Source organism: Hydra vulgaris, chromosome 15, assembly GCF_038396675.1.
Source record: "Hydra vulgaris chromosome 15, alternate assembly HydraT2T_AEP".
NCBI classification, from domain to species: Eukaryota; Metazoa; Cnidaria; class Hydrozoa; order Anthoathecata; family Hydridae; genus Hydra; species Hydra vulgaris.
The window spans coordinates 16,347,501-16,375,004 of NC_088934.1; the positions used below are offsets into that span (position 1 = coordinate 16,347,501).

A 27,504-nucleotide genomic window follows, 5' to 3' on the forward strand; every position below is an offset into this window, starting at 1 on the left:
TTTAATAGCAGTGATGCAGAAAATGATGAAGATCCTGATAATAATAAATAATGACTCTGAGAGCATTATAGAATATGAAGAAGAAGATTTTGTAGATTTTGTTCCAAAAAATATTGTAAGAGATTTTCTGAAAGATAATCCAGACAAAGCAATAAACTTTTATATTAAGAATTGGAATCCTATATCAGTTGTTGAGTTAAAACATTTTTAGGACTAATGATATTGATGGGTATTGTTCACAAGCCTAATTTAAATATGTACCGGTTGACTGATGAGCTTTATTGGACACCAATATTCTCCAAAACTATAAATCAAAGCCAATTTAAAATTATTCACAAATTTTTACAACAACAATAACCCTAACAATGATCCTAATAATCCTGCATAAGACTGACTGCATAAGGTTAGATCCTTCTTGAACATGGTCAGAGATTGTTGCAGAAAAGTTTATAATCCAGGACAGTATTTGAATGTAAACAAGTCCCTGGTGTTATTCAATGGTAGACTCCATTTTCGCAAGTATATAAAAACCAAATAAGTGCGGTTTGATTTTCTCCATCACAACCAGGATTGCACCCTAATAATTGTTTTAAAATTTATCACACAAAAAAAAAGACTAGTATTTGCAGTGAAAATCTTTAATTAATGTTTAAGTGATGCTTGAAAAAATTGACTTCATATTTTATAATGACATATAATGGTCATAACTTGATATCTCGTGTTCAGATAGCTAATTTTTGTTCAGTCCACAAAGGATTAATACTGATACGTTTTTTTTATTTTAGGATTCTAATAATTTACTGCTTTGATGTACTCTGAGTGACTCTGATTGAAATTAGATATAATTCAAGTTACTATTTAAAAATTTTCAGTTTTAAAAATATTGTTTTTTAAAGTTATTTTTTAAGTTAAGCATGACAAACAGTTATTGTGTCATTAAAGCAGTAATTGTATCATTAAAGCAGTAAAAGAAAAGAAAATATTTAGTTATAAGATGTCAAAAATAATATAATTAGTTAACTTGTTTAAACTCTTGTGTCATCAATAAAATAAGTTGTCTAACTTTCAAATAGATGACTTCATACCCACTAATTTTCTAGAATTATTGCTCTCAACTTGTTTGTCAGCTTTAGATTTAACTGGTCAAGAGTGACCATAACATAAAAAGTGGGTTATAATAACAAACAAGAATAAATAAAATTTGTTGACTTCTTGACTATAATGGCCTTCTGGCCTCTGGGAGCTGAACTCATTTTTTTAAATTATGTATATATATAAACTTTTTTTATCATAAATAATATTTTATATTCAGACAACATAATGATGATTGATTTAACAAGTGTGCAAATCAGAAATCAATATGAAAATGCTTTTGATCGAAAATTTATTCAACCTTTTTTCAATGTAATTCTTTTATTCTGTTTAATTGATACTTTCTCATTATTATTTTATTCTCTTTGGCTTTAACTATATTATTATATAAATATGTTATAAATATTATATAAAATATGATCTTTATAAACTATTTATTTCAGTCATTGGATGAAGAGCTTTTACAATTTAATAAATTTTTGATGGCAGACCATTGTATAAATGACTCTTCATTGATGAGGAAAATATTTGAACTAGATGCAGAATTAGATTTGTCAAATATTACAGTAATGAGTCCGCAATTTTGGCTTTACAGACAATCAGTATCGGTTGAAAGTCTAAAAGTTGCAGTTCAACTGAAAGTAGCAGGTGGTGGTACTAAAAACATATCGATTCTTGTGAAGTTTTTAGAACAGGTGCTTAATGTTTACGCTTTTAGTTTTAGATTAAGGTTTTAAATGTTTAAGATTAAGTTTACCTTTAATTGTCAAAAGAAATTTAAAAATGTAAAAATCTGTAAAAAGTATTTTTATGATTTTTGACAAAATGCAATTTTTTCCTTTTTTTTTGCATAATAAATTAGCTAATTATTTAATTTTTTATGTGTTATTTGTTAAATTTTGTTTGTTAAATTTTTATGTGTTATTATGAGTTTTTGTGTTACTTTCAAAAATGTTGTCGATTCCATGATTTTGAATTAGTTTTAAATGTTAATAACTAATCACATTTTGAATCCAAAAGTTTATATTTTGATTATCAAAATCCCTATCACCAAAAAGTTCTCAAATTTGTGAAATTATAACTCACTCCCAACAAGCCTGCAAGCAACCGCTATTAAGTTAGGAGTACTAAAAACAAAGTATATAGTTGAAGAGCAAGGAAATAGTTGAAAGATGACTTGAAAAGTTGTAAGATTACATTAAACAGTTTGTAGGATTATGTTAAAAAGTTGTAGGATTATGTTAAAAAAATTTGTAGGATTGCGTTAAAAAAAATTTTAGATTTAAGATTAAGATAAACTACTTATAAAAATTTGCAAAAAATATTTATACGACTTGCCTTTTTTTTCTTATGCCCCCTTTCATTTATGCACCATTTTACATTTTCTCCTGTCATTTTATCCTGCTTTCCTGACTCATATAATAGTTACATTATCAAATAAAATGCATAATATCTGGTAGACAGATATTAAAACAGAGGAATTATTAATTAAACCCCATTAAAATGTATTTTTATAGAATTTAGATTATTAGCTTATTAAATAACTATATTGATTTTATTTAAAATAATAAAGTTTGATTAAATTAATTAAGCAATTTGTATTTTTTTTATATATATGTAAGTTTTCAAATTTCTAAATGCTCTACTTCAATTTCAATTTTTTTTGAAAACTTTAACAATTTTTAACATTACAGAAAACACTTTTTGATATGTTTAATTAACACGCATGCAAAAAACTTTTGTATTTTTTCAGAATGAATGGAAAAAAAGAAATATTTCAAAATCAAAAAAATATATTTTTACATTCAATAGACAAAGTTGATTTTGCTTTACAGAAAAAAATATCTGACTTCAGATACATCAACGGTAGAAAGATTTTATAGAGATTGCTAGTACTAGAAGATTTGCTAATTTCACGCAAATTTTGTGTCTCATTTTGTTCTAAATTTTTCAATTGATCAGAGAGTAACAAGATAAATTGTGAGATTTTGCCACACCAATTATGTAACAGTTTAGCTGCGTTTGAGTGATTTCCTAGACCAAAAATTGTTTTTTTCCAGTAAAAAGATTTTATAGATTGATTTTAACAATAGAGCGAAATTAATTCAACATTATCACGAAATCAAATCAGTTATACTTCAATACTTAATATATATTTAATAACTTGTGTTATTTGAGTAAAATCTTTATGAAAATAAGTGTCACATAAAATCTCTCTATTAAGTAAAATCTTTGATTTAAGGTTAAATAAGAATTGATCATCAAAATGTTATAAGTGTTTTAGTTTTCAACATTTTGAACAACAATGTTTCAAAGCTTTAAATTTCCCTCAACTTTTGGTTAAAGATTGATTTTTTATATGACAAAAATAAATTGTTTGGAATTGTTTGCAACCAAGTTGTTTTAACTAAATATTTTTACTTTTTTGTTTCCCTAACACATCAACTTGACACAACCAATTAACACGCCAACTTAACACAGCTGTTTACCATTTATAAATCTATAGTACATAGTCTTGTTTTATTTATATAAAAATGGAAGAGCTTAAATAATGAATTTACTTTATATGTATAAAATATTAACTTTTAATTTAAGGAATCAGTACTTAGCATGATAAAAGAATTGCCACTTATATTAGAGCTTCAAAAAATTTTGCAACATGAATTTAACTACAAACTTGACAAAAAAACTGCTGTTGATAAAACAGTTGATCAGTTGTTATCAGATATTAATGCAAGTAAACCAGGTATCATTAAATTTTAGTACTAGTAATTGAAGAATTAAATGATTTTTATTTTGTATTACACAGTGTATGGTAAATCACTTTAAACACACTAAGTATTAATGCATGTAAGTAGTAATAATTACTTTCTAATACAAAGCACCGAGTACTAGGTACTAAATACTATTTACTAGGTACTAAGTACTAGGTACTAAGTGAAGGCAAGATAGTAGTGTAAATTTAAATTATACATAGTATATTGAAAAAATTTAAATTATAAAATATTAATTGTTACTTTTTGCTTTTGGTTTTGTATTTAGTTTTATTTTAAATTTAGGAATAGGAAAAAAAGTTGACAAACTTATCAAATGCTTCATTAAAACATGGAACCATGCTCGTGGCCTTTTTACAGGTTAGTTCAACTTTAAACAGGTTTCTTAAATGGATGTAGATTTTTGCTTTTTACCTAGAAGTTCAATTTTGCTTAAATAGCATATATAATCAATTTAGAAGATTAATTTTGTTTAAATAGCATATATATCAATGACATATTCAAAGTATGATACTGTGTACATTTAAAACCATAATTGAACAAAACTTTGATATTTCACTTTTTTTATAGGTTTTTATATTTAAGTTAATGAATTTAAAGTTTTTCTTTTTTTTATTACTTCTCCATCTCCTATCAAAACATAAAATTAACTTGTAATAGCAAAAAATTAAAGAAACATTGTGTGGTACAATTGTGTGGTGCAGTTATGTGGTACAATTGTGTGGTGCAATTAATTTAATGTTGTTGTTTTGAATCCAAAATGGGCAAATGGATTTTTGAGTTTTTATTTTTTTATTTTTCACTGTTATAAAGGTATGCTATTTAATAAAAGATCCTTATTTTTATCAAGTCAGTTTATTTTAATAGTTTTGGCATTCCATTAAATATAGTTTGTTATCACGGTCTCGTGTTGGTTTAGGCCTGGTAAGGTCTTGATTCTGGTAAGGTGAAACAAAAAAGAGAAAAACCATAGACCATGGGATTAGACACAGTTTTAGATTCTTTTGGCACCAAGTAATGCAATATGCTTAAAACTATCTGTTCATTAATTTTTTTGGCAGGTTTACTTTTATGAATGAAATAATACCTTCACATTCTTAACTAAAGTATTATTAAAAAGTATAACTTTGCTTCTTTGGCAATAAATTTTTGCTTCATATTGTTGTAATTCTTTTAATCATTTTTTTCTATGCTACTTTTTTTCATTAGTTTTTAGCTCTCAATTGCATACAAAATTAAAATTTTTCATACTCAATGATTTTAGTATGAATTTTCTTTTCTTACAAGATTTATCTTGCTCTTTTCATTCAACATGATTCCTTTTTGTAGTTTTATATTTGATTTTTTTCTATTAATTTGTTTATCTTTTTTTTTTTGTTATTAGAGAGAGAGAAAAGATTGGAACCAAATTTACCTTTGATTAAACTTGACAACAAGTGTAGTTTAGCATACTTTATTGCTGCGCGTTCTGATCATGGGTTGTGTGCTTCGATGCTTATTGATTTTCTTGCTTTCCAGCAAAATGAATTTTTGGAAGAGTGTCATATGATGAACCCTGCATATGTTTTTCAACATGTTCCTATATTACAGTTAAAAGAAACAGACATAATAAGTTATGAACAGAAACGTGATCTTCTTCCATTAGTGCTTTTGAACTGTGATTATTCTCTTGGTATTGGAAAAGCTCCAAAAATTGAGCATAACTTAGAAACAATTCAAAGACGTCTTTATGAAAATGTCATTTTTGGTAAAGCATTGATTGACAGAGAGATAATACCATTCTTTTACAGAGGTGATATCAAAAGTTTAAACTTTCCTTTATTGAGGAGTTCTATTCAACAGGTATGCAATTTTAAATAAATGATATTTACCAAGCAAATTTTTTTTTTCTATTCTATAAACATATAGGTATCAATGAGTATCAAATTTTGACCTATTATCAGTTTTATTGTATTGATTTATTTGTGGAAAGCTTCAGAATTATAGATCACGAACCGAAACAAACAACACATTTTGATGGCTGTATTTAACACACTATTTTTTTGCTTCTACTTGTGGCATTTTATGTAGTTAGAAAGACTAATGTATTCCACTTTAAAATTTTGAATTGGATATACATCAAGCAACAAAATATGATAATTTTAATTAAATATGATAAATATAATAGTGAATTTAAATTTATTCTTTTTTATTTTTTTCATACTTTTCATTTAATTTTTTCTTTTTTATGCCTTTTTTATTCCTAACCTGTTGCATTTTATGTGCATTTGTAAGACTAGTGACAAGAGTATTCGATATTTAAAATGTTTAATTGGATATATATCAAGCAATAAAATATGATACTTTTCACTTTTTAAGTTTTTCAGAAATAAAAAAAATAAGTAAACATGTAGAGGAAACTCGGGTTAATCAGAACATTGGGTTAGTCAGAATACGAGGTTAGTCGAAACATTGAACTTTTACGCTGACTATTGAGCAGTTTATTATTACAAACAAGAAACCAAGGTTTCAAGAATTAAAATACATACTATTTTGTTGTTGGATAAAATATAATAATTTTTTGGGGGCTTTCTTTTAATGTGCTTTTTATAGGGTTTTGTGCATGGGATACCTTAATTAAATTGTTTAAGAATGCACTGGTTAAATAGGGGTTTGTTGAAATGTTGTGACTGGGGTTTGTTAGAACGTTTTTGTTTTAAGGCATCAATTATATTCTATTATCGCTCATAGAATATTTTTCTTATTTTATAGTTATTCATACTGGCATACTAAATTAGTCTTTAAATCATGGATCTTAATATTTAGCATGTGTTTTCATTTATTTAAATCTTTCTACCACACGTCGTTGACAGCGGTTTGTTCTTTTTTATTTTGAACACAAACCGTTGGTTGCGGCTTTTTAATATCAATTGAATTCTTAAAAAAATGGTTTTCAACTCTTTAAAAATCTGTTTAAAATGTTGTGCGTTTAAAACTTAAACATTTTAAAACTTCTTTTATTTAGTTTTTCAAAGAGGTTTGTTGTTTAAACTTAAATTATTTTTTCAATATATGATTCTAATTTTTTTGGAAAACTATTTGCAGTCATGGCTATAAGAAATTTTGTAAAACTGCAGTAGTGAAAGAGTTATTGGCATTAATAAGTTATTTTTATGTAGTTAGACACCAGCAAAAGGTATAACATCAAATGATATGATGTTTGCTGCTGTCAAAAGAGTAGTTGAAAATGGAGAGAAGTGCTGAGGAGTTGCAGCAGACTATGGCATTCCTCATGTGACACTCAGAAAATACTGCATCAAAGTCAAAGGATGCCAGTTTAACTGTGGGGTACCACAACAACAAAAATGTTTTTACTATGGAAGAAGAATTTTAATTTTCCATTTTACTATGAAAGAGAAGTTTGTTCGCAATTAAGCAAAAAAAACTAAATACAAAATTCCTATTTCAACGAGCGTGCTGGTGCAGAATGGTTTTCTTCGTTTCTAAAAAGAAAACCAGAAAAGAAAAACAAAAGCCACAAAAAAGATTGTTGCCAGAAAGAGAGTGAAGCAAATTGGAGCTGTCACATCGGCTGAGTGAGTAAAATTAGTGACAGTGTGTTGTGCTGTGAGCACTTCTGGGAATACTATTTATACTGTTTAAAGTCAGCAGAATCTGTCCGTTTAATCGCAATACTTTTTTGGATGTTGAATATATGCCTTCAAAAGTTACAGACTGCCTATAACCAGCAATGACTATTGTACAGTTTGAAGTTCCTGCTTTAGCTACTATCAGTCAAGAACTTCCTGTCTTGGCTACTGGTAATAATAATAACAATATTTGCGATTTTTTATATAAATTTTGATTGGACCATTAACTCAAGGACTTCTCAAAACTCCACCAGCAGATGTAACAAAAACCCCACATAAAATTTTTGAACAATTTGAAAGCATTCTCCAATATTGGACGTTTCGAAACCACGAGTTTCAAAAAAAATTGACCCCAAAAAAGAAAGGACTCGCATTTTAATAGATACACCGAAGAAAGACAAGATTGCAAGTAACAAAGTAGCAGAAGAAAGGAAGATACAGACAAAAACTGCAAAGAAAGTGCCAGAAAAGAAAATACTTACAAAAATTTCACCAAAAAAAGTCTATTCTGTAAAAGATAAGGTTATTAAAAGAAAACGTGAGACAAAAAAAACCTAAAAACCTTAAAAAGTTTTCATTAACCAATAAAAGCCAGCAAGAAGCAGCATGCATATACTGCTGAGAACTGTTTGGTGAGTCCAATCGGGAAGAAAAGTGGTTTATGTGCTCTGTGTGTTACCTTTGGGTTCACAAGACATGCTCAAGTACAGATTCATATGCTGCTGAATGCATTTGTGACATCTGTGCTGACAACTGATTTTTATCTCACTTTCTCTCTCTATATGTATATATATATATACATGTATATATATATGTGTGTGTGTGTGTGTGTGTGTGTGTGTGTGTGTGTGTGTGTGTGTGTGTGTGTGTTTGTACGTATATATGTATATATATATATATATATATATATATATATATATATATACATATATGTATGTATGTATGTATCTATATATATATATATATATATATATATATATATATATATATATATATATATATATATATATATATATATATATATACAGTCTTGGCCATAAGTTTGGAACCCATTAGGTTTTTTGATATAATTACACTTTTTATACCCAAAATATCAACAAAAACTTTTGAAATCATTTTTATTTTAAATATTATATACAAGTAAATATTCTGTCATGTAAAAAATGGTATCAGTATTTTGAATAATGTCCTTTGGCACCCAGTACTGCTGCTATTCTCGCTGGCATTGAATCGGACAATTTCGCACAGTATTCTGGGGTTATGGCAGTTGTCCATACACGCTTGATGGCATCAATCAGAGACTTCTCTGATGTTGGATTTGTGGCAGCAACCTTCTGCTTAATCATTGTCCACATGTTTTCTATTGGGTTTAGGTCAGGACTTGAGCCAGGCCATGGACCCAAGACTTCGATATGTTTCTGTCTTAGCCAGTTGGTTACAACTGCTGCTCTGTGGCAGGGTGCACCATCATGCTGAAATACCTTACATTTCAGAATGTTCATGTGAGTGTTCAACTTTTCCTTTAATATCCCAAGGTAAACTTGAGCATTGATGGTTGTATTCTTTGGCATGAACCATATGCCACCTCGACCTGATGCCGAGAAACTTGCCCACACCATAACGGTAGGCGCCTGCTTCACAGTGGGAACAACATACCTGATGTTGTATCTTTGTTTTGCAGGTCTCCTGACATGTCTGATATATGAGGCAAACTGAGAAAAAGTTGACTCATCTGAAAACATAGTTTTTTTCCAGTCTTGTGCAGTCCAGTCTTTGTACTTGCGACAGAATGTCAAGCGGTCACAGATATTCTTTTTACTTAACATGGCTTTCTTTGCTGGACGACATGATGGCAGCTTGAATTCCTTCAAAAGGCGTCTTCTGATTGTTCTTGTACTGGCAGGAAGTGATGAATTTACTGCTATCTGGAGAGATGACCATGTTGGATTTGCAGCAGCAAGCCGATGTATCACCCGATCCGTTGTGGCAGAAGTTATGCGAGGTCGTCCAGACCTCTTTCTGGATTCCAGAGTGCCCATCTGCTTTGCTCTTGCAATGCCTTTGGTGACAGCAGTCTTAGATATGTGCAGTATACCAGCTATTTTACTGTGAGAATAATTCTGCTGGTGTAGGATCATCATCTGTGCCCTTTTCTCCTTCGACAATTCAATACTTCTAGTCATTTTATGCACTGTACATGTTAATGTAGAATACTTACTGCTAATAATATAAATAATTATAAATTAATAGATCTATTTTTATGAATAGTATATATTATTGAATGATAATTTGCAAACATTTATACAAATAAAGCGATTTATTTGCATATTTTTACTTCTTATATAACAATAAAAGGATAAATTAATTAATTTTATACTTATAAGAAGTTAAGCCTTACCTTTCGCACTGATATGCAGTTAATATATATGTAAATCAGCTAATTAATTGATTAAAATATAATGTATAGTTTGTTAATATAAGTAAGTATATTTCAACATTAGTTCAACCGAATATTAGTTCAGGTAAACATTAGTTCAAGGGAACGATAGTTTAGGCATTGAACAGTGTATAATGCAGCTTAATGAGGGTCATATTGTTCACGATGCTCTGCTGCAGTGTAAAGTTACACGATTCACGTTTTGCAACGATTAAGAAGTCGCGAAGGCATTTAACTATGCAACTGATGCTGCATAAACACGATGCTGCAGCAGTTAAATGCCGTACGCGTCATAGAAACGTTCCTATGAGAAAAAAATTCATCGGTTCCAAACTTATGGCCAAGACTGTATATATATATATATATATATGTGTGTGTATGTGTGGGTATTATTATAATGTTAGAAATTTGAAGGCAATATTTTTTCAGCAGAGTTGTTGAGGAATAGAATAGTCTACCAGGAGAAGTCATTCAATATATTATAGTTAACAGCTTCAAATCAAACTTGCAGTCAGTCGACTTGAAAGCAATAAAAACAAGAGAAATCAAGAAAGCTTATTATTAACGCTTTATTATTTAGAAACTGAATTAACTTATTTGTTAATTAATGTATACCAGCTGTAATAGATGTTGCACTTAATCTCAACAGCATTAACTATTATTATTATTATTTTTTTTTTTTTTATTATGCTAGAAACTTAAAAATTTCTTCAGCTATGAGAAGAGTTAAATCTTTTTTTAAAAAAGAGCTTTGGCTGCTAATTTAAATGCAGCAACAATGTGGTATGAAGTGCTAATTTTGTAATCACTGAAAATCATGTGGAGAATTATTACTTATATAATTAAATCTGATTTTGAGGTTTAGGTTAAACCTCTTTTGACTGCTTTTTCTTAATTTATTCATCATTTTTTACTAATTCATCATTTTTGGCATATAGTTTTTAACTTGGCTTTACTTTCTAACTTTAGAGACAGATTCAGATTTGTTGGTGTTATTAAAACTTTATAAAAAGTTAATATTTACTGAAGTTCATCAAATTATTTTAAAGGTAAAATTGGCGAATTACAAAATACTGTTATACTGTTGGTGAAACAACTCTTCTTTTTACAATCTACACACAACTGTGACATTTATACACAACTGTGACATCAACACACAACTGTGTGTACATACAACTGTGACATCACAAGTTTTTATACTCTACTCACAACTGTGTGTAGAACATCGCACCTAAAGTTGACACAATGGTTTAGTTTTCTTTTTATCTCTTCAGTTTCTTACTATCTCTCCAGTTCCTTTGAACTTTTCCAATTTCTTTTTATCTCATTAGTTTCTTTTTTCTTCTGATATTAGGATAAGTTTAATGTAAGTTCTTTCTGACTGCAGTATAATGATTGCAGTAAAATTGTTTTTGCCAATTTTTATTGTTTTTATTGTTATATTATATGTATATAATATCATTTTTATTTATATTCTCATTTTTATTATTATTTTTTTTGTAAAACTTTTTTATAGACTTTTATTCCTTACTCGGAACAAAAAAGAATGTTAGATGAAATGATTGATATAGCAGATGTATCTGTTGCTTTGCGAGCTGTTGAAACAGTTATTGGTATAATAACATCTACAAGTGGTGATTGTAACATGTATTTAAGAGATTATCTAACCAATATTCTTCGCATGAATGCACAGGAATACATAGTTAGCGGAAAAGTTTGTATTATTTTATATTATTTTTTTATTTAGGTGTATATTTTAAGTTATATTATTCAGTTGATTTTGAAGTTATTACTTATATTATATATATATATATATATATATATATATATATATATATATATATATATATGTATGTATATATATCTGTGTGTATACATTAGGGTGTTCCAAAAAATGATGACAATTTAAAAGCCAAGAGACTATACCCTCCAAACTATGTGATTTTGTCTATAAAGAAATATTAAAAATATATAAAAAATTTTGATTCAAAGTTAGCAACTTTGCTAGATGTGTAATTAGAAATTCAGAGAGATTTGTATTTTTTTTATGGTTTTATGCTCATATTACTGAGATAATTTTCCTTCAATAAATATAAAAAACCCTAACTTAAATAATGAAACACACAACCATTACAGAGAGAAAATCACAATAATAAAATTTTCATTTTATTAAATTAAAAGCATAAGAAAACAGTTATAAAGTACAAAATTTTGTAATTTGACCTTCTGCATTTTTACTTGTAATTTTTATACTATGATCTTTTGCAACAGGCATTATATTTTGCCTCTGATCTTCATTTGTAGATGCCTTCATGTAGTCTAGATTAAGCTTGATGTTTCTTTCAGTGCAGATGTTAGTAGTAGAGAGATATTTAACAAATAAATTACGAAAACTTTCAATATTCTCTCAAGATTTTAATCCACTGTAAACCAATTGTTTAACTTCGCTTTTTGAAATTCCAATAATTTCTGGAGATTCTGGATCTCAAAGATTCTGGACCAACCAGAAGAGATAGTGTTTCTTCTGAATCAAGAACTGGAATATATTAAGGATATCCCATATGGAATGTAGGCATAGGAAATAGGAAGTAGGTTATTAATCATCTTTTTTTTTTTATTGTTTTCAACATCATGTTCTCCAGTTGCTAATGCAACAAGCTAAAGTATAAAAAACAAGAGTGTTCTTTTATACTCTTTGTTAAAAACTGTCCTAACTGATCATCATATTGCTTATATATTTTAAAACTTGTCCTGAAAACATCAAGGTCATTTTTGGGTGCTCTTGAAGACTAAGATTTTTTTTAAAAAATCTGGATAACTGAGTGTAAATTATAGTTACACCCAATCTGTCATAAACAACATATATTTGAAGGTCTTCTGAAATTTCTTTATCTAGTTTAGTGTCAAAATGTGAACTAGTCTTTTACCTTTTAGTAAACCAATTATTTGCTTTCTTAGAAAGTCCCCTGTTGCCTGAATTGCCTGAAACCGTTTTCTGTGAACAAAAGAACAAGAGATGTTTATTTCTTTAAAATTATATTATTATATCTACAGTTATTTTACTTTAATATTACCTTCTATGAAAGCAAATAATTGATTTACTAAAAGATGAAAGTTTAATTCTATATTTTGACACTAAACTAAAAGTTAGAAGCCCTTTAAAATTTCTTTTTTTTTTAATCTAAAAGCGTTTAATAAATATTGTTTTTATTAAAAGTTTTTGTGGAGTTAATATGCCTCTATTGAAATTAAAGTTGTTCTGAAAATAAAATAAATACTTGATTATAAATAAAAATTATTTTTAATAATGTAGTAGTTCACAATTACCTTTTTTTTTCATAAGTTTTTTGGTCAAATTCATCATCAAAGTTGCAGTTAGTTGTTTCAAATCCATATAAATTTTCACTATCCTTTTATATTATTTTATAATTTATACTACTATTCTAGCTTCCTTGAACTCTATGAATCTCTTTTTGTATTTTTTTTTCTAAAGTTAGAAATCTGAGTCTCCTCTATTCTAGTTTAAACAAGTTTAATTCTAGCTCTGTAAGCTGCAACATCTTTTTCCTCAATGAACATTTTCCTTTCCTTCATCTAGTCTTTTAAGAATTCTTATTCATTTTCAACTACTTCTAAATAGTTATTAGTTACTCTTATTAAGTTAACAAAAAAAATATTCATTATTTTAAAGGTTGCTAATTACCTAACTTGAACTCCTTCCTGAATATAATCTCCGAAACCTGCTTTGATCCATACAGAAATAACTTTGGCAACAACACAATTGATCGCAAAATGATTAACACAAAATCCTTCAAAACACACAAATTCTAATCCAAGACGTTTTTTGAACACACAATTTGAAACTTTGACAGCCTGAATCTAAAGCTTTTTTAAGAATAGGTAATATCTCAACACATTTCCCACAGAAAACAGTTGGTTTGTTGGCAATTTGTTTATAGGATATTTAAAGAGGTAAACTGTTCTTCTAGGACTAATAGAGTAGTTGTATTTTCTCTTTGCACCTTGCTTTATTTTTGTTTTTAAACATTCTATTTTAAAAACAAATTAACATTTGATCTTGTGAACACTTTTGCACTTTTGAATAAATCTATTACAGAAATTTATAAACATTTTTAAGCTTATGTAATAAATCTTTCTGTATGATTTTAACAACTATGCTTTTTTCATAACAATTATTACAAAAGCAAAAGTAATAAGAATATGGAAAAAATTGTTAAAATATACATCTCGCAATTGTCTACTAGATGAACCATTATATATGGGTATTTTCTTGCTCTACCAAATCCCAAGTATTTGAAGGTATAGTCTTTTTTATTTTTGGGAAACCTAATGTTTATATATATATATATATATATATATATATATATATATATATATATATATATATATATATATATATACATATATATATATATATATATATATATATATATATATATATATATATATAAATATATATATATATATATATATATATATATATATATATATATATATATATATATATATATATATATATAGCATGTATATATAGCATATATATAACATATATATATATATATGTATATATATATATATATATATAGCATATATATAGAATATATATATATATATATATATATATATATATATATATATATATATATATATTTATATATAACATATATGTATAACAATATAAGATATTTTTAAGATGCATGATTATATACGATTGACACACTTGTACTCTGCATGGCTCATGTTGACTGTTGAACAAGCATGTAGAATATACACAAGTAAACAGGTACTTTAGTATAAGTATTTTTTATCTCTTCTGTTTTTTATTGTATTTAACTAATGTTATTTTTTTATTTCTTAGGTTCCATTTCATGTAAAAGAAATTTTTTTGAGTGAGGACCTTGAGAATGAAGTGGTTGAAAATATGAAAAAAAGGTTGCACCACATTGATAGAAAAGAATTAATAAATCTAATCACTGAATATATTGTTTTGGAGCTGCCATTAAGAAACGAAGCTGATATTTCTTTAATGTAAGATAACATTTATTTTTCATATTTTTTATTTTATTGTTTAATTGAGTTTCACTTTTTTTAGTATTAAAAGTATTTTAGTTTAGTACATTGAATTAAATATGTTTCAAATAATTTTACAAAATTTATTTTTTTCATTTATGCAGTTGAAAATTGTTTATTAACCAAGGTTTTTGGAGTCTCTCCAGAGTCTGCTTTTAAGCCATTCATAATTGTTTCACACTCTTTTTTCACACCCTTTTTTGTTTGAAATAATGATAAATTTTTGTCAACACCTTTGTTGAATGGATAACTAGATTCTGATTTTGATGGTTGTAGAACCTTTTTTTCTTTGATAAATAAGCCTATTTCTTTTTTATCTTTTATATGTAACAGTTGATGGCCTTCTTTTACTGGTTTAAGTAAGTCTGATTTTTTATTCTGGTCACTTTTGTTGAAATAAATAAAAGCTTCCTTTGGAAATTTCACAGAAGGAAATACTGGCAGTCTTCGAAAGAGTTATCCTCCCTCTTATAGTCATTTCATCTAAATCTCAGACAGTTTTTGACTAACATTATAACTTACCATTCATTTAAATGAAACGTTGATGGAGTTTGATCAAAATTTAAAAACAATTCGTTAGGAATTATATTCCAGCTGACTCTGTGCATGCAACATTTTGAGCAAGTTTCTGTCCGAATTAAAGAGACAGTTTTTGGATAATGATGTAGTAATCATTCTTCAAGCCATTTTTTGTTTTGTGCTGCTAATCTTGCTTTTTTGCCACAAAAAAAAAGACCATGTCATACTAGACATTGTCTAGTATGCTTTTTGCCACGTCTAGTATGGGTGCTGAATTTCTTAAAACAGTCAAGTCAATGTTAACAAAGCTCCAAATCTCCACCTTAGCAAGATTTAATGGAAATATGATTTTCTGAATTTCCATTTTATCTTGATTCTGGAATAAGTTTCTTACCCAGAATCTGGTAAACATTGAGACAATTTTTTCAAAATTTTTATAGAAATTGTGAAAAGTCCAACTTATGGGTATGTTAAGAGTGGATCAGAAATAGGTTATGAATAGGATGGATATTAAATTTGAAAAGAAACCTGGTCTTTTTAAGTTTCTTTTTAAACCCTTTGGAAAGCTTTAGATACCTTTTGAAATATTTGTTACTATGATAATTTTAATACTAAATGTACAAGCACTCAGAATCAGGGTCGGCAGTCGGCAATGCCAACCTACTGCCCACCTTACAAGTGTCTGAGGTCGGCATTTTTATACCGACCTCAAAATTTTAAAACTTAAGTTTATTTTCTATTTCAAATAAATTAAAAACGAAACTTTTATTTAAATTCTAAATAAAATGATATAAATAAAAACAAAAAAAAACAAAAGTTTTATTTAAGCTCTAACCACTGCGCCACGGCCGTTTTTAATTAAATTCTAAATTTTATATTGCAAAAATAAAATGATAATTAAAATGGCAAAACGAACGTTTTATTTAAATTGTAAACAAAACAATTAAAATAAAAAATGGAGTAAAGAATCACATAGTTTGTAAACAAAATAGTTTAAATAAAAATAATTTTGAACAAGTTAATTTAAAAGCTCTACACCATAAAATTGAACAAGTTAATTTAAAAGCTCAACACCATAAAGTTGAACAAGTTAATTAAAAAGTTAACATAAAATAATTAAAATAAAAACGAAAAAACGAACATTTTAGTTAAATTCTAAATTTAAATAATACAAAAAAAAAGAACGTTTTTCCTTAATTCCTTATTAAATGATGATACAAAACGGCAAAACGAATGTTCGATACATACACACTTTTCATTTAAATTGTAAACAAATCAATTAAAATAAAAACGGAAAAACGAAAGTTTTATTAATTCTAAATAAAATAAAAAAGTAAAATCGCCAAAAACTTTCAAATTTTTGAAACAGGAAAGTTTGGAAGAAAAGTCTGCGAACTTGCTTGTTTTTCTGTCAATTTTATGCTTAAATTTCGCACGTTTAACGTTAAATCCTGTTTCTAAATTTTGTGCCAACCTGATGTTAAACGATATGATGTTAAACAAACGATTTCATGTTAAACCTGATGTTAAACTGATAAAACGATTGTTTTTCCTAATTCCGAGGGCTGATGTGTTTAATACAAGTTTCTTACATTTTTATTTTGTTTTTACTTAATAACAAACTGATAATTTTCTTAATTAGCATCTACTTTATATTTTTATGTAATCGAAGTTTTAATAAAAAAAAAAATTTTCTTTGAATTAAGAGAGGGAGGGGGGTGGGGAGGGATGTTACGTTCCCAACATCGTCCGATCATTTCACAATTGCATTAATCGTTTTTTATGTTATGAGAAATAAAAAATTTTTTTTTCTTATACATCAAATTAAAAAAAGTTTCTGATTTATTTAAGATATTATCTTAAATTAATTAGAAAATTAGTTTTAAATGTTTGTTTTATTGAGATGTAAGAGAAAAATTAGTGATTTTTTTTTCTTCAGTATCTCACAACATGAAAAAATGATTAAGCGATTGTGAAATAATCGTAACGATATAATACATTTTATGGATTAATTTTTTTTAATAACCAACAAATAAGTTTATAATAATCTAAACAACCGAACTTGAATTTTTTTTTAATTTACTTACCGTAATGTAACTCGTAATTATCACTTTCAACAGGGTGAAATTTCTGTTTCAAATTTTCACACTCTATCATACAAAAAATATATAGTTAAATGTATTGGGGCCAGAAAACCGTGATTTATTGCCTGACCTAAGTATTTTCACAAAATTTATCCAGCATCCATGGTTGACATCTTTATTGTATACATAACATACATTCATTCCATCGTTGACATATTTATTGTCATATAATCTTAAAACCCACAAAAAATTCTCAAATTTTTGTGACTGCTTCTGAAAAATAATCAGACATTTTTTTTAGAATTAAAACAGTGCGGTTATTGCATCAATAAATGTAATCATATTAAGTTATAAGTTATATCTCCAAATATGAGGATATTATTGTCACAAGATAATTCTTATTGGACACTTTTTGTATTACATTAACAAGCAAAATTTAATTTAATATTTAAATTTGAGCAATCAAACTTGTTCGAAAGCATTGTTTGTAGTACAGATGATTTGGCCTATATACTGGAAATCACTACTTCTTCTCAGGGCCGTCGCGAAGAGATTTCAAAGGGAGGGAGGGAGGGTGAAAAAAAGAGTTTTTGTCGACTATAGGTCAAAATAAAATTTTAGCAACTAAGGACTTAAAATAAATAAAAATATCCTCGTTGGCTGACATTTGCCGACTGCCAAATAAAAATCAAAATTTGCCGGCTCCAGTGTCCAAATTTGCCGACCAATTTTTGAATAAAATTTTTCAAGGGGTGTTAGACACTCTCCTTTCCCCCCCCCCCTCCTCCAATCTTTCTCCTCCTTTCTAAGCCCCCATAAATTCAGCCCTGCTTCCTCCAACACCTAATCTAAAATTGTATTGAAATCAACATCCTGTAAAAAAATTTTTATTTATTTGTTAAGTCATTATAACCTTAAAAAAAGATCGGTCATTTACTAGATTTTTACCTTAGTTTACCTATTTAGGTTTAATTGTGTTCTATTATTTAATTGTCTTTTTGTTTTATCGTTTTAAATTTTTTTCAGGTTAAGTGAAGCTCTGCAATTGTATAAAGATAATCAAGGAACAACAATAACAACTTCTTTAGAACCTATTAGTGATGAGTTTTTATTAAATCATATTTATCTATTTTGGAAGATAGTTGCTTCTCACGCAAAAGATTTTGACAACTAGAATATTTTGGACAGTATTTTTTAATTTTTTTTCTATTTTATAGGTAGTTTTTTTTGAAAAACTTTATTTCTTTTTTTTTATATAGTTATTTTGTTATATTTTATTATTTTATCTTTTTTATTTTAAGGCATTTTTGTTATTTTTAAATAATTTGAAAAATTAAAAAACAGATATTTAACTTTGTGAATAAAATTTTTGTAATTTTTACAGTCATCAATGAACCATTTAACATGTGCACGAGGTGCTTGCTTAGGACACAACTTTTCTGTTATTTTTAAATAAATTGAATAAAATTAGCAATTACAATGTTTATTCGTTTTAAAGCTTAATACGTGTCAGCGCGCAGTGAGTCAAAATCCATAAAAAACGGCACAAAAAAAACCCAAAGAAAACTATTGCTTGACTTATTGATTAATTAATTAAATTATGTAATTATATATCACTAAAAGTTAATTTTCAAAAATCCACCAATTTATACGTCTTTTCCCGAGACTATTTTATTCATCGGACAACTCGTTTACAAAATTGTCGCTGTAGTGTCACTCTTTTAGATTGATATGGGTAAAAACAGTTCAAATTTAATTTGAAGGCATATTTTAAATATATTTGGTAACTGTTAACAAGATTTTTGACAAAAAAATTTTAATTTTAGATTTTCGTGAGTAAAATCTTGAAAAAGATTTTAAATATAATTTTTTTTTATTTGTTTAGTTATGAGTCTAATTCAAAGGCTAAAAGATTCCATGGTAGCTTTCACATTTTCCTATTGATGGATATATATGAAAGCAGAGAGTAAAAAAATCATATATCCCAATTTAATATAAGACCTTTCGAATATCTTTTTTTTTTTTTCGTGACTTAAGTAAAGTTTGCGTATTAAGTAATAGTTCATTGCCTAAATTTATCAAAAAAAATAGCACATTTCATTCCTTTTAGTAAAAAAAAATTTGCGCTTAAGCAAATGGTGCTAATTATCGAACCTCAATAACCAAAATATGCAAGATTTGACGGTATATTGTGTGTTTTAAAAGTTTATAATTAAAACTTGCGTATAAAATAACTAACAATAGTTTATTGGTTACATTAGTGTTACGAAGGTAACATTAGTGTTGCGAAGGTTACATTAGTGTTGCGAAGGTAACATTAGTGTTGCGAAGGTAACATTAGTGTTGCGAAGGTAAAATTTTCAAAATTTACCGCCTGGTAAATATTGAAATTATTTTTCTATTATTTTTATTTTTCTCGAAAAAAAATTTTTTTTCTAAGGAAATTTTACCTGTAAATTTTAAATCAAATTTTACCGGAAAATGTACATCACTAGGTTATATGTAAAGAATGCATTTAGTTGCTATCATTCAAGAGCTAGGAAATAATCATGATAACTTACTTGAGGCCTTTTAGGTGAGTTTAAGGCTCTTTTTTTATATTTTTAGGTGCCCCAAGAAGTCTCTACGGTCTTATCACGGAGCACCGCGGAAGAGCATTTAATAGGAAATTCACGCTTTTTTTCCAACCGATGTCGCAAAACTTGTCCAAAGGTGGGGTTTGTACCATAGGTCTTTTGTTTCTGAGGCAAGTGCGCTACCACTGCGCCACGGCTGCTCAAGACTTTTCTATGTAAGACTGGAGGGTCCATACCATGATTTATCACTCCAGTATTGATCATACTGAAGTGATAAATCTCAATAAATCTATTAATATTTATAAGTAAATTCCGATCTAAATTGTAGAAACATTCAAGAACCTTCTCAAGACTTCTGCAAAATGAGCGAACAGCAGTTCCAGGTAGAAAGAGGAAGCATTGGGAAAATTTATTTTTATTCAAATTTTTTTTTTTGTTTTAGCTGCCTTTCAACGTACTTCGCTTTAAAAGTGCACCTTTAAAGTAAAGTACATTTATCTACTTCTTAAGGAGTAGATATAACTTGCTAAATGGTTTATCAATTAGAAGCATTAGGCATCCACTGTGTGCTCAAGGTCGGCGCGAGCAGATGTCACCTGGAGGGAGGGGTGCCATTAAAACTTTTGCCGCAAAAAAAAAAAATCTTCGTTTTTTAAAATTTGCGACTGCCTTATTGACAATTGCCGACTGGCTGTCTAAATTTACCGACTAACTTGTCTGAAGGGTCGACATTTATCGACTGACTTGTCGAAAAGGGTCACATTTGCCGACTAAATGAATAAAAAAAATTATTGGGGGGAGGGTCACACCCCCATTGCGCCCGCTTTGGGTGTGCTTCCAATATTAAGGAGGTACTTGGGTGAAAAAATAGTAAAAATAGAAAATTTTAAAGTGAATGAATTTAAGTCAAATGATCTATGGAGAAAAAATTCTATGTTATTTGTTTTATTTTAAAAAAATACGGAAAGCATCAAACGTTTAATTTTGAAATAAGCTCATAACTTAAACTTGCCTAGCCCCCCCCCCCCCCCACTAGCAATCACAATTGAATCACTGAAATCCTCTAAAAATATGTTTCCTTATACTCTAGAAACCCAGGGTTGGTAGCTGTTAAGTCATTACAATACTTTACAGAAATTTAAACTAAAGTTAAACTGGATTTCTAAAATTTAAAAAGCTTGGTGTTGTTCCGGAACTTTATTCAAGAAAGCTGTGTCTCAAATCTATATATATATATATATATATATATATATATATATATATATATATATATAACAATAATTCCCCTTCGAGCGTGTTTGACACGGAACCTTCGGCAGCAAAGTGAACGCAAATATCTAATTTATGAAAACTTCAAATTACTCTCTAGTCCTTAATACAAAGGGGATGGGTATATAAAAAAAGGGGGAAAGAATTTTAGTCAAGATCTAATAAAAAGGGGTTAATAAAAGTGGGGGTGGGAATTTTTTTATGTTACAATGTAAGTATTTTTTATAAAAAAGTTGAGTTTATAAATCCGAACTAATATTTTTTACAAAACTTGCTTAAAACTATTTAATTCTTGCGGTCATATGTGCATTTTCAAACAGCTGTTTTATCATAATTTCAATAGGATTTAATATGCTGATTTAAGTTTTATACTGAGAGGTGAGAAATAAATCGAGATTTCCTGCCGGCGATTTTTAAAGCCTGTTTACACTGAAAGTTTTTGTTTCACACGTCCCGGGAATCATGAGAAACTGTCACGGAAGACTCCGAAAAAATCCTTTGGAGGGAATGATCCTCACACATTACTGTTCTCAAAAATGCAAAAAATAAAATCTTTTGTGACCGTCCGAGAAAAAAAAATCAGTTTGAATTTTTTTATTTATTCCTTAAAATCATGAAATGACAACTCTGACTATTTTTGCATTTTTAAAGCATATCTGAACAAATTCTACTCAAGCACTCTTTAGATATGGATACTAAGATGAATGTGTACACAATAATCTTTAAAAAGGATTCCTAAATTAAGCCAAACAGATTATAAACTCTTGATGACTTTAGATACTCTTGCTGTTGAAGTCAACCATGCATGTTTTGAGCCACTTTGCATACTCTGGATGGCTGTTGAGCCTTTTGTATCTTTCCCAATGATAATTGAAGCTGTGATGCAGTGCCTCAGTGGCTTGCTCACTGTATTTGCCAAGTGATTCTTTTTTCAACAGAATAGAGTCTTCCACATGGAAGAACACTGCGTGAACTTTTGGGGTGACACTGACCCCTTGGAGAGAAAGGTATGATGCTCTGAAGGCCTGAATCTTTGAAGCGAAGTGAGGATCAAGGGTGCTGCCAAAGCAGGAGGACACTACAGCATCAAACTTTTGAAGAGTATTGATGATGCCAAAAATATTAAAGGCACAATCCTGTATAAAGAAATGCTCAAATTTAGTAAAGAAAAACAGAAACAAAACACTATACCATGTACTTCTGAAGAGATTAGCATAAGGTAAGTTGTAACTTAAGTATCTGCTCAGCCAGTTGCCTCAGCACATCTACATTCCTCAGAAGCTTACGACATTCATTGCCAGCAAACTAGCCACAATAGAAAGGCTGGCTCTTGATGTGCATTGATCTTGGCCAATCATCATGCTTTGGCAAGCCTCTTTCAAGGCCTTAAAGAGGTGATTGACCACACCAAGGAGTAGGTGGAGCTCCATGGGTGCTATGAAGATGAGGACCAAAGAGCTGTCTGGTTTGTCGAAGAGTGAATGACATTCTTGAACAGTTGTGCTTGTTTTGGATCTTGCCTATGTGCCTGAAACACAAGAACAATTTTATTTTTCCAATTTTTCTATTAAATTGACACTAATGAAAGAATAAAGGTTAGATCTGGTATCAAGAAACAGTTATTGTTGTTTGAATTGGTAACTGAAATAGTCAAAAATTAAGACTGTTATAAATTTTCCACGTAAATAAGGAATGTAATTTTTACCTGAAAGGCATCAAACCACTGTCGCAGTGACCCAAACGTCCAAAGGTTCCCTTTTTGAGAGAGTTTTTTTGCTTCAACATCACACCAAGTGCAGGGATGTGAGCAGGAATGGGACTGAATGCCACATACAATGTTGGCCAGTTTTAAGTCGCAGGAGAGGAGAAAGTCAACTCCATCAGGATGGATTAAGTCAAGGATCTTCTGAATGTTGGTGTAGTTTTCAGGAACATCTTCAGCAATGGCAACCAGAAGCTGGCGCTTGACGCTTGTGTCTTTTGCCACTTGTGAAGCCAGAGTCTTTTTTTGAGGGGGAGATTGTTAGTCTACAGGTTGTTCAGCTTCTTGAACTCCGAGGCTAATCTTGAGAAAGCCTCCTCCACCATCAATGCTAAGCTTCACGACATGCTCTGAGTAAATTTTCCTTTGGAGCAGCAGCTGATCAAGAAGTTCTGCTAGTTTGATACAGTAAACAACAATTTGACTTCTTTTTTCTGTTTTGTCAGTGGTGATCTCAATTGTAGATTGGGTAAAGTATTCTGCTAAGCTCTTGCCAAGCTCAGAAAACTTTGCGTGAATGTTTGGCTCTAAGACTCGAGCCTGAGAGAAGTGGTTAAGTGTGGACACTAGCTTCTTTACAGATTGATTTGACAGCCCGGTGTTGGCTTGAAGTTGCACTAAGTCTCGAGCGCTCAAAACATCAGCTTCAGGGAAGATATTTTTGGCACTGGATGGACCTAGGATCACAGAGGAGTTCTCATTACTAATTTACAAAAATCTCTTAAGTATTTAAACCACGAAAATAATGTAGCAGTACCTATTAAGAACAATAAGTTTTACTTTTCTTCACTCGCAAAGGGCGCCCACCAGAGGCTTGAGCCAGTTTCACAGTCCCATGTGGAGAGGCTTCCTTGGCAGCAACTACAGATGCTGCAATTTGCTCTCCAACCTTAGGGTTTTCAAGTGCAAGTGCTGTCATATTTTCACTGAAGGAGGCATTGCTGCAGTTGTGAGGCACCCCTCTTCCAATGATTGAAAGGCAGTCTGAGCACCTCCGCTGTGTTGCTTGGGGCTGTGCTGAATTTGAAGACAGTGGGTTGTCCAGAGGATGCTTTTCAAGGAACTTCATCCGCCCTATCTTACAGATAAGACAGTCACATGCTTGCTCTCTTGTAACTGGTCTCATCCTGACAGAGGAGAAGTCAAAGACAGGAGAAATGGTGACAGACTCTCCCCTTGCTTTTTTCCCTAATGCAAGCCTACATGTGTCACAATTGCCTCTGGGCACTCTTGAGTCAATGAAATCAATAGGAGTTGGAAGGGTTTCTAGCACAACTTGTATCAAGTGGCCAGTCACCTCTCTGACACACTTTCTCATGCAGAGAAAACAAATTGTTTTCCTGCATTCATCATGGGACTTGACTAAATTAGGCATGATCGCAAAGCAGACCTAAAGAAAATCACTACTTTTATGCATATGATTAGGGCTGTCATTGGTGACTAGCAAAAGTTGACATTGAAAATGTATTTAAAAATTAAAAAGAAAATGAGTTATTGGTCAAGAAACACCTTGTCATCATTAGATTTTTATGGAAAATTTACCTTTAAAATGGGATCCGAAGCAGATAAATGCTCGTGCACAGATATGTAGGTATTGCACACTTTATTTTCACAAAAGATCAATTTTTTGCATTTTTGAGAACAGTAATGTGTGAGGATCATTCCCTCCAAAGGATTTTTTCGGAGTCTTCCGTGACAGTTTCTCATGATTCCCGGGACGTGTGGTTTTTATCAATGACTGAAAAATTATTTTTTAAATTTCAAGGCCAATTTTCACTGAATTTTTTTTTATTTATAGTTTTTTTAATTTTTTGCTGACAACATGTAAAAATTAATAGGCGGGGGAGGGGGTCCTAATAAGCTTGGGGTAAGTGGGAAAATTTTCCAAAAATTAATAATCGTCCCCGTCCCCTTTTCATTAAGGACTCAAGAGTATGTTAAAACATATTAAAATATATATCGATTTTTACAGTTTTACTTACTTTTACTCGACAACTGCACTGCATCTCCTTAATTTGGATTTATAAAATTTGTTTACTGTTTTATAAATTTTTTTATTAAATAGTTTTGAAACCTTTCACAATCAATATATCTTAATAACCGAAATTGTTGGCTCTCAGAGTTACTGATTCAAAGCGTCGTGGTTTGTATGTAAAGATATTTTACACTTAAATAAAAACAAAAGGATGTGCCGTTTTATAAAGCTTTTTTTTTTATTAAATAGTTTAAAATTTTCGTCAGACACGCCTATGTGGCTGAAGTGGTTGACTCGCAGCGTTTCTGAATTGCATCGCTGTCGTTCAAATCCTAGAATTGGCGCCTTTTTTTAAAAAAATAAATAAAAAGTTTTTGATTTTCCAAAATACAAAATAAAGCGTTTTGAAAGTTCTTTAGATATTATATACATAACATATATAAAAATATTGATATTATATTCATATGTAATATATACATATTGATATATATACTATTACAAACGAAAGGAATAGAATTTTTAAAAAAGCCTAAAATTTCTAAAAACATTAAGGTGGTAGACTGCTAAAAAAAAAATTTTAAAATCTGACATTATTCCAATTGATTTTCTCATTTTAAACACGATAAATAGGATTAAAAAAAAAAAAAATTTTTTTTTTTTTCCCTCTTTCTAATTTTTGGGCAAATTTAAGTGTTTTTAGGCCTAAAAAGTGCAAAGTTCTTGGGAAAGATATCTCAAAAAGTAAAATATATCAAGTCTCAAAATTTTACAGTTGTGTACCTTTTAAGTAGATAAATGTCCTGAGATAAACAAAAAATTTGAATCTTTTTCAATTTCGATGCACCATAAGCTTTTTCTATGCGTCTAAATTTAGGCCAAATTCCTGACCCCAAAACAGCCCAAAAAGTTTAATTTTAATTTTTATCCAAAATTTCTTTATCTCAGGACATAAAGCTCATAAAAATGAACATCTGTACAAAATTTCAAATCAATTGGACAAATACAGCTCCCGCAATCTTATCCAGAATATGAAAAACTTTACAAGAGAAAAATGCAAATAAAACTTTATATTTTGAAAATACAAATATATTAACACTTGAAAACAGGTTAAAACCCCCCCTTTTCATATAATGTTCCTTCTTCATCATTGTGCTTATCATCAAATCTCTTCCTTGTTGCTCTAAGCTTTTTTCTTTGTTTTTTAAACTTTTCAGATGATTTTATGTCCATAAGCTTTTCACGTAGCACATCACTATTTTGAAAACCGTTTTTAGTAAAATGTCCTGGTAAAATTCCTAAACTGTGAAGAACATCTATCATACCAGTTTTACCATCATTAAACTGTATGACAGCAGATGCAACACTAATTTCAAGTGTTGACCTACCCACGTACACATTTTTTGGGCATTTTGTCCAAATTACATTATTGAGCGATTCATTTGCATTCTGTGTTTCTCCATCAAGACATCTTTTTAATAACTTGTTTGCACCAAGATCTTTGTGTGAAAAAATAGGTTTTATAATTTCACAAACAGCTTCTGGAATGTTTATACTGTTTTTATAAGTCAAAGTTTGATTAATCTTTTCTCTTTGATATTTACACCACGAATCGCTAGTACGAGGACAATACTTATGGCGTTCTTCATCGCTGCTGCTTTCAGAACAGTGATGAATTAGTCCTGCTATGGATTTTTTCATGCCATACAAATTCCCTTTGTTTTGTCGTATACTCATTCCATAATAGTTTTGCAATGTATTAATGACTTTATCTGTCATCCTTCCTTTTCCAGTAAGTCTTTTACCATCTTTTAAAACTTTTCCCTTGTACAATACTTTAAGAGAGCGTAAACGAGACCCAACTCTTTTTTGAACATGACTGACACATTCACTTTTTTCAATTTTATACCCTGGGTAAACATTATTACTTTCTATATTTTGGTAAGACTTACTGTCACCATCACCACAGTATTTTGTATAACGCAGTTTGTTAAAAACAGTTGATCGTTTAAATATTTGCAATGCCCCAATAGCTTCCATTGCACCTGCACTACCTTTGTGATTAATTGGGCAAATATGTGATTCTACCCAGTCATTGTATCCCGGTATATCTTTGTTTCTCTGCCAATATTGGTAACTTTTACAATCCTTTATGAGAGTTTGAGTGTCAACACACTTCCCATTACTAATAGCTGTAACAACACCGTTCAGCGAGGAAAAACTGCGTCGCTGCCACGTTCCATCAACACTTACAGTAACATTTTTTATATCAGGGTCACCAATAGTAGACTCACTTGTA

The 27,504-nt window shown here is 29.4% G+C and overlaps 1 protein-coding gene across 4 annotated transcripts in view; it reads left to right on the top strand.

The window, feature by feature from the left end:
- Positions 1-19,106, top strand: part of LOC136092465 (E3 ubiquitin-protein ligase rnf213-alpha-like) — a 52,043-nt gene extending 32,937 nt beyond the window's left edge. For 2 of the 4 annotated variants that reach the window (XM_065820730.1, XM_065820733.1), the window contains 9 exons: positions 1,313-1,404; positions 1,536-1,787; positions 3,688-3,838; positions 4,152-4,226; positions 5,251-5,708; positions 11,449-11,646; positions 14,647-14,736; positions 14,812-14,981; positions 18,653-19,106. In XM_065820730.1, the coding sequence (XP_065676802.1) occupies positions 1,313-1,404; positions 1,536-1,787; positions 3,688-3,838; positions 4,152-4,226; positions 5,251-5,708; positions 11,449-11,646; positions 14,647-14,736; positions 14,812-14,981; positions 18,653-18,800 (1,634 nt within the window). In that variant the 3' untranslated portion in view covers positions 18,801-19,106. The remainder of the gene's footprint in view (positions 1-1,312; positions 1,405-1,535; positions 1,788-3,687; positions 3,839-4,151; positions 4,227-5,250; positions 5,709-11,448; positions 11,647-14,646; positions 14,737-14,811; positions 14,982-18,652) is intronic. The other 2 variants (XM_065820731.1, XM_065820734.1) reach the window with 1 other exon arrangement.
- Positions 19,107-27,504: the final 8,398 nt, after the last annotated feature.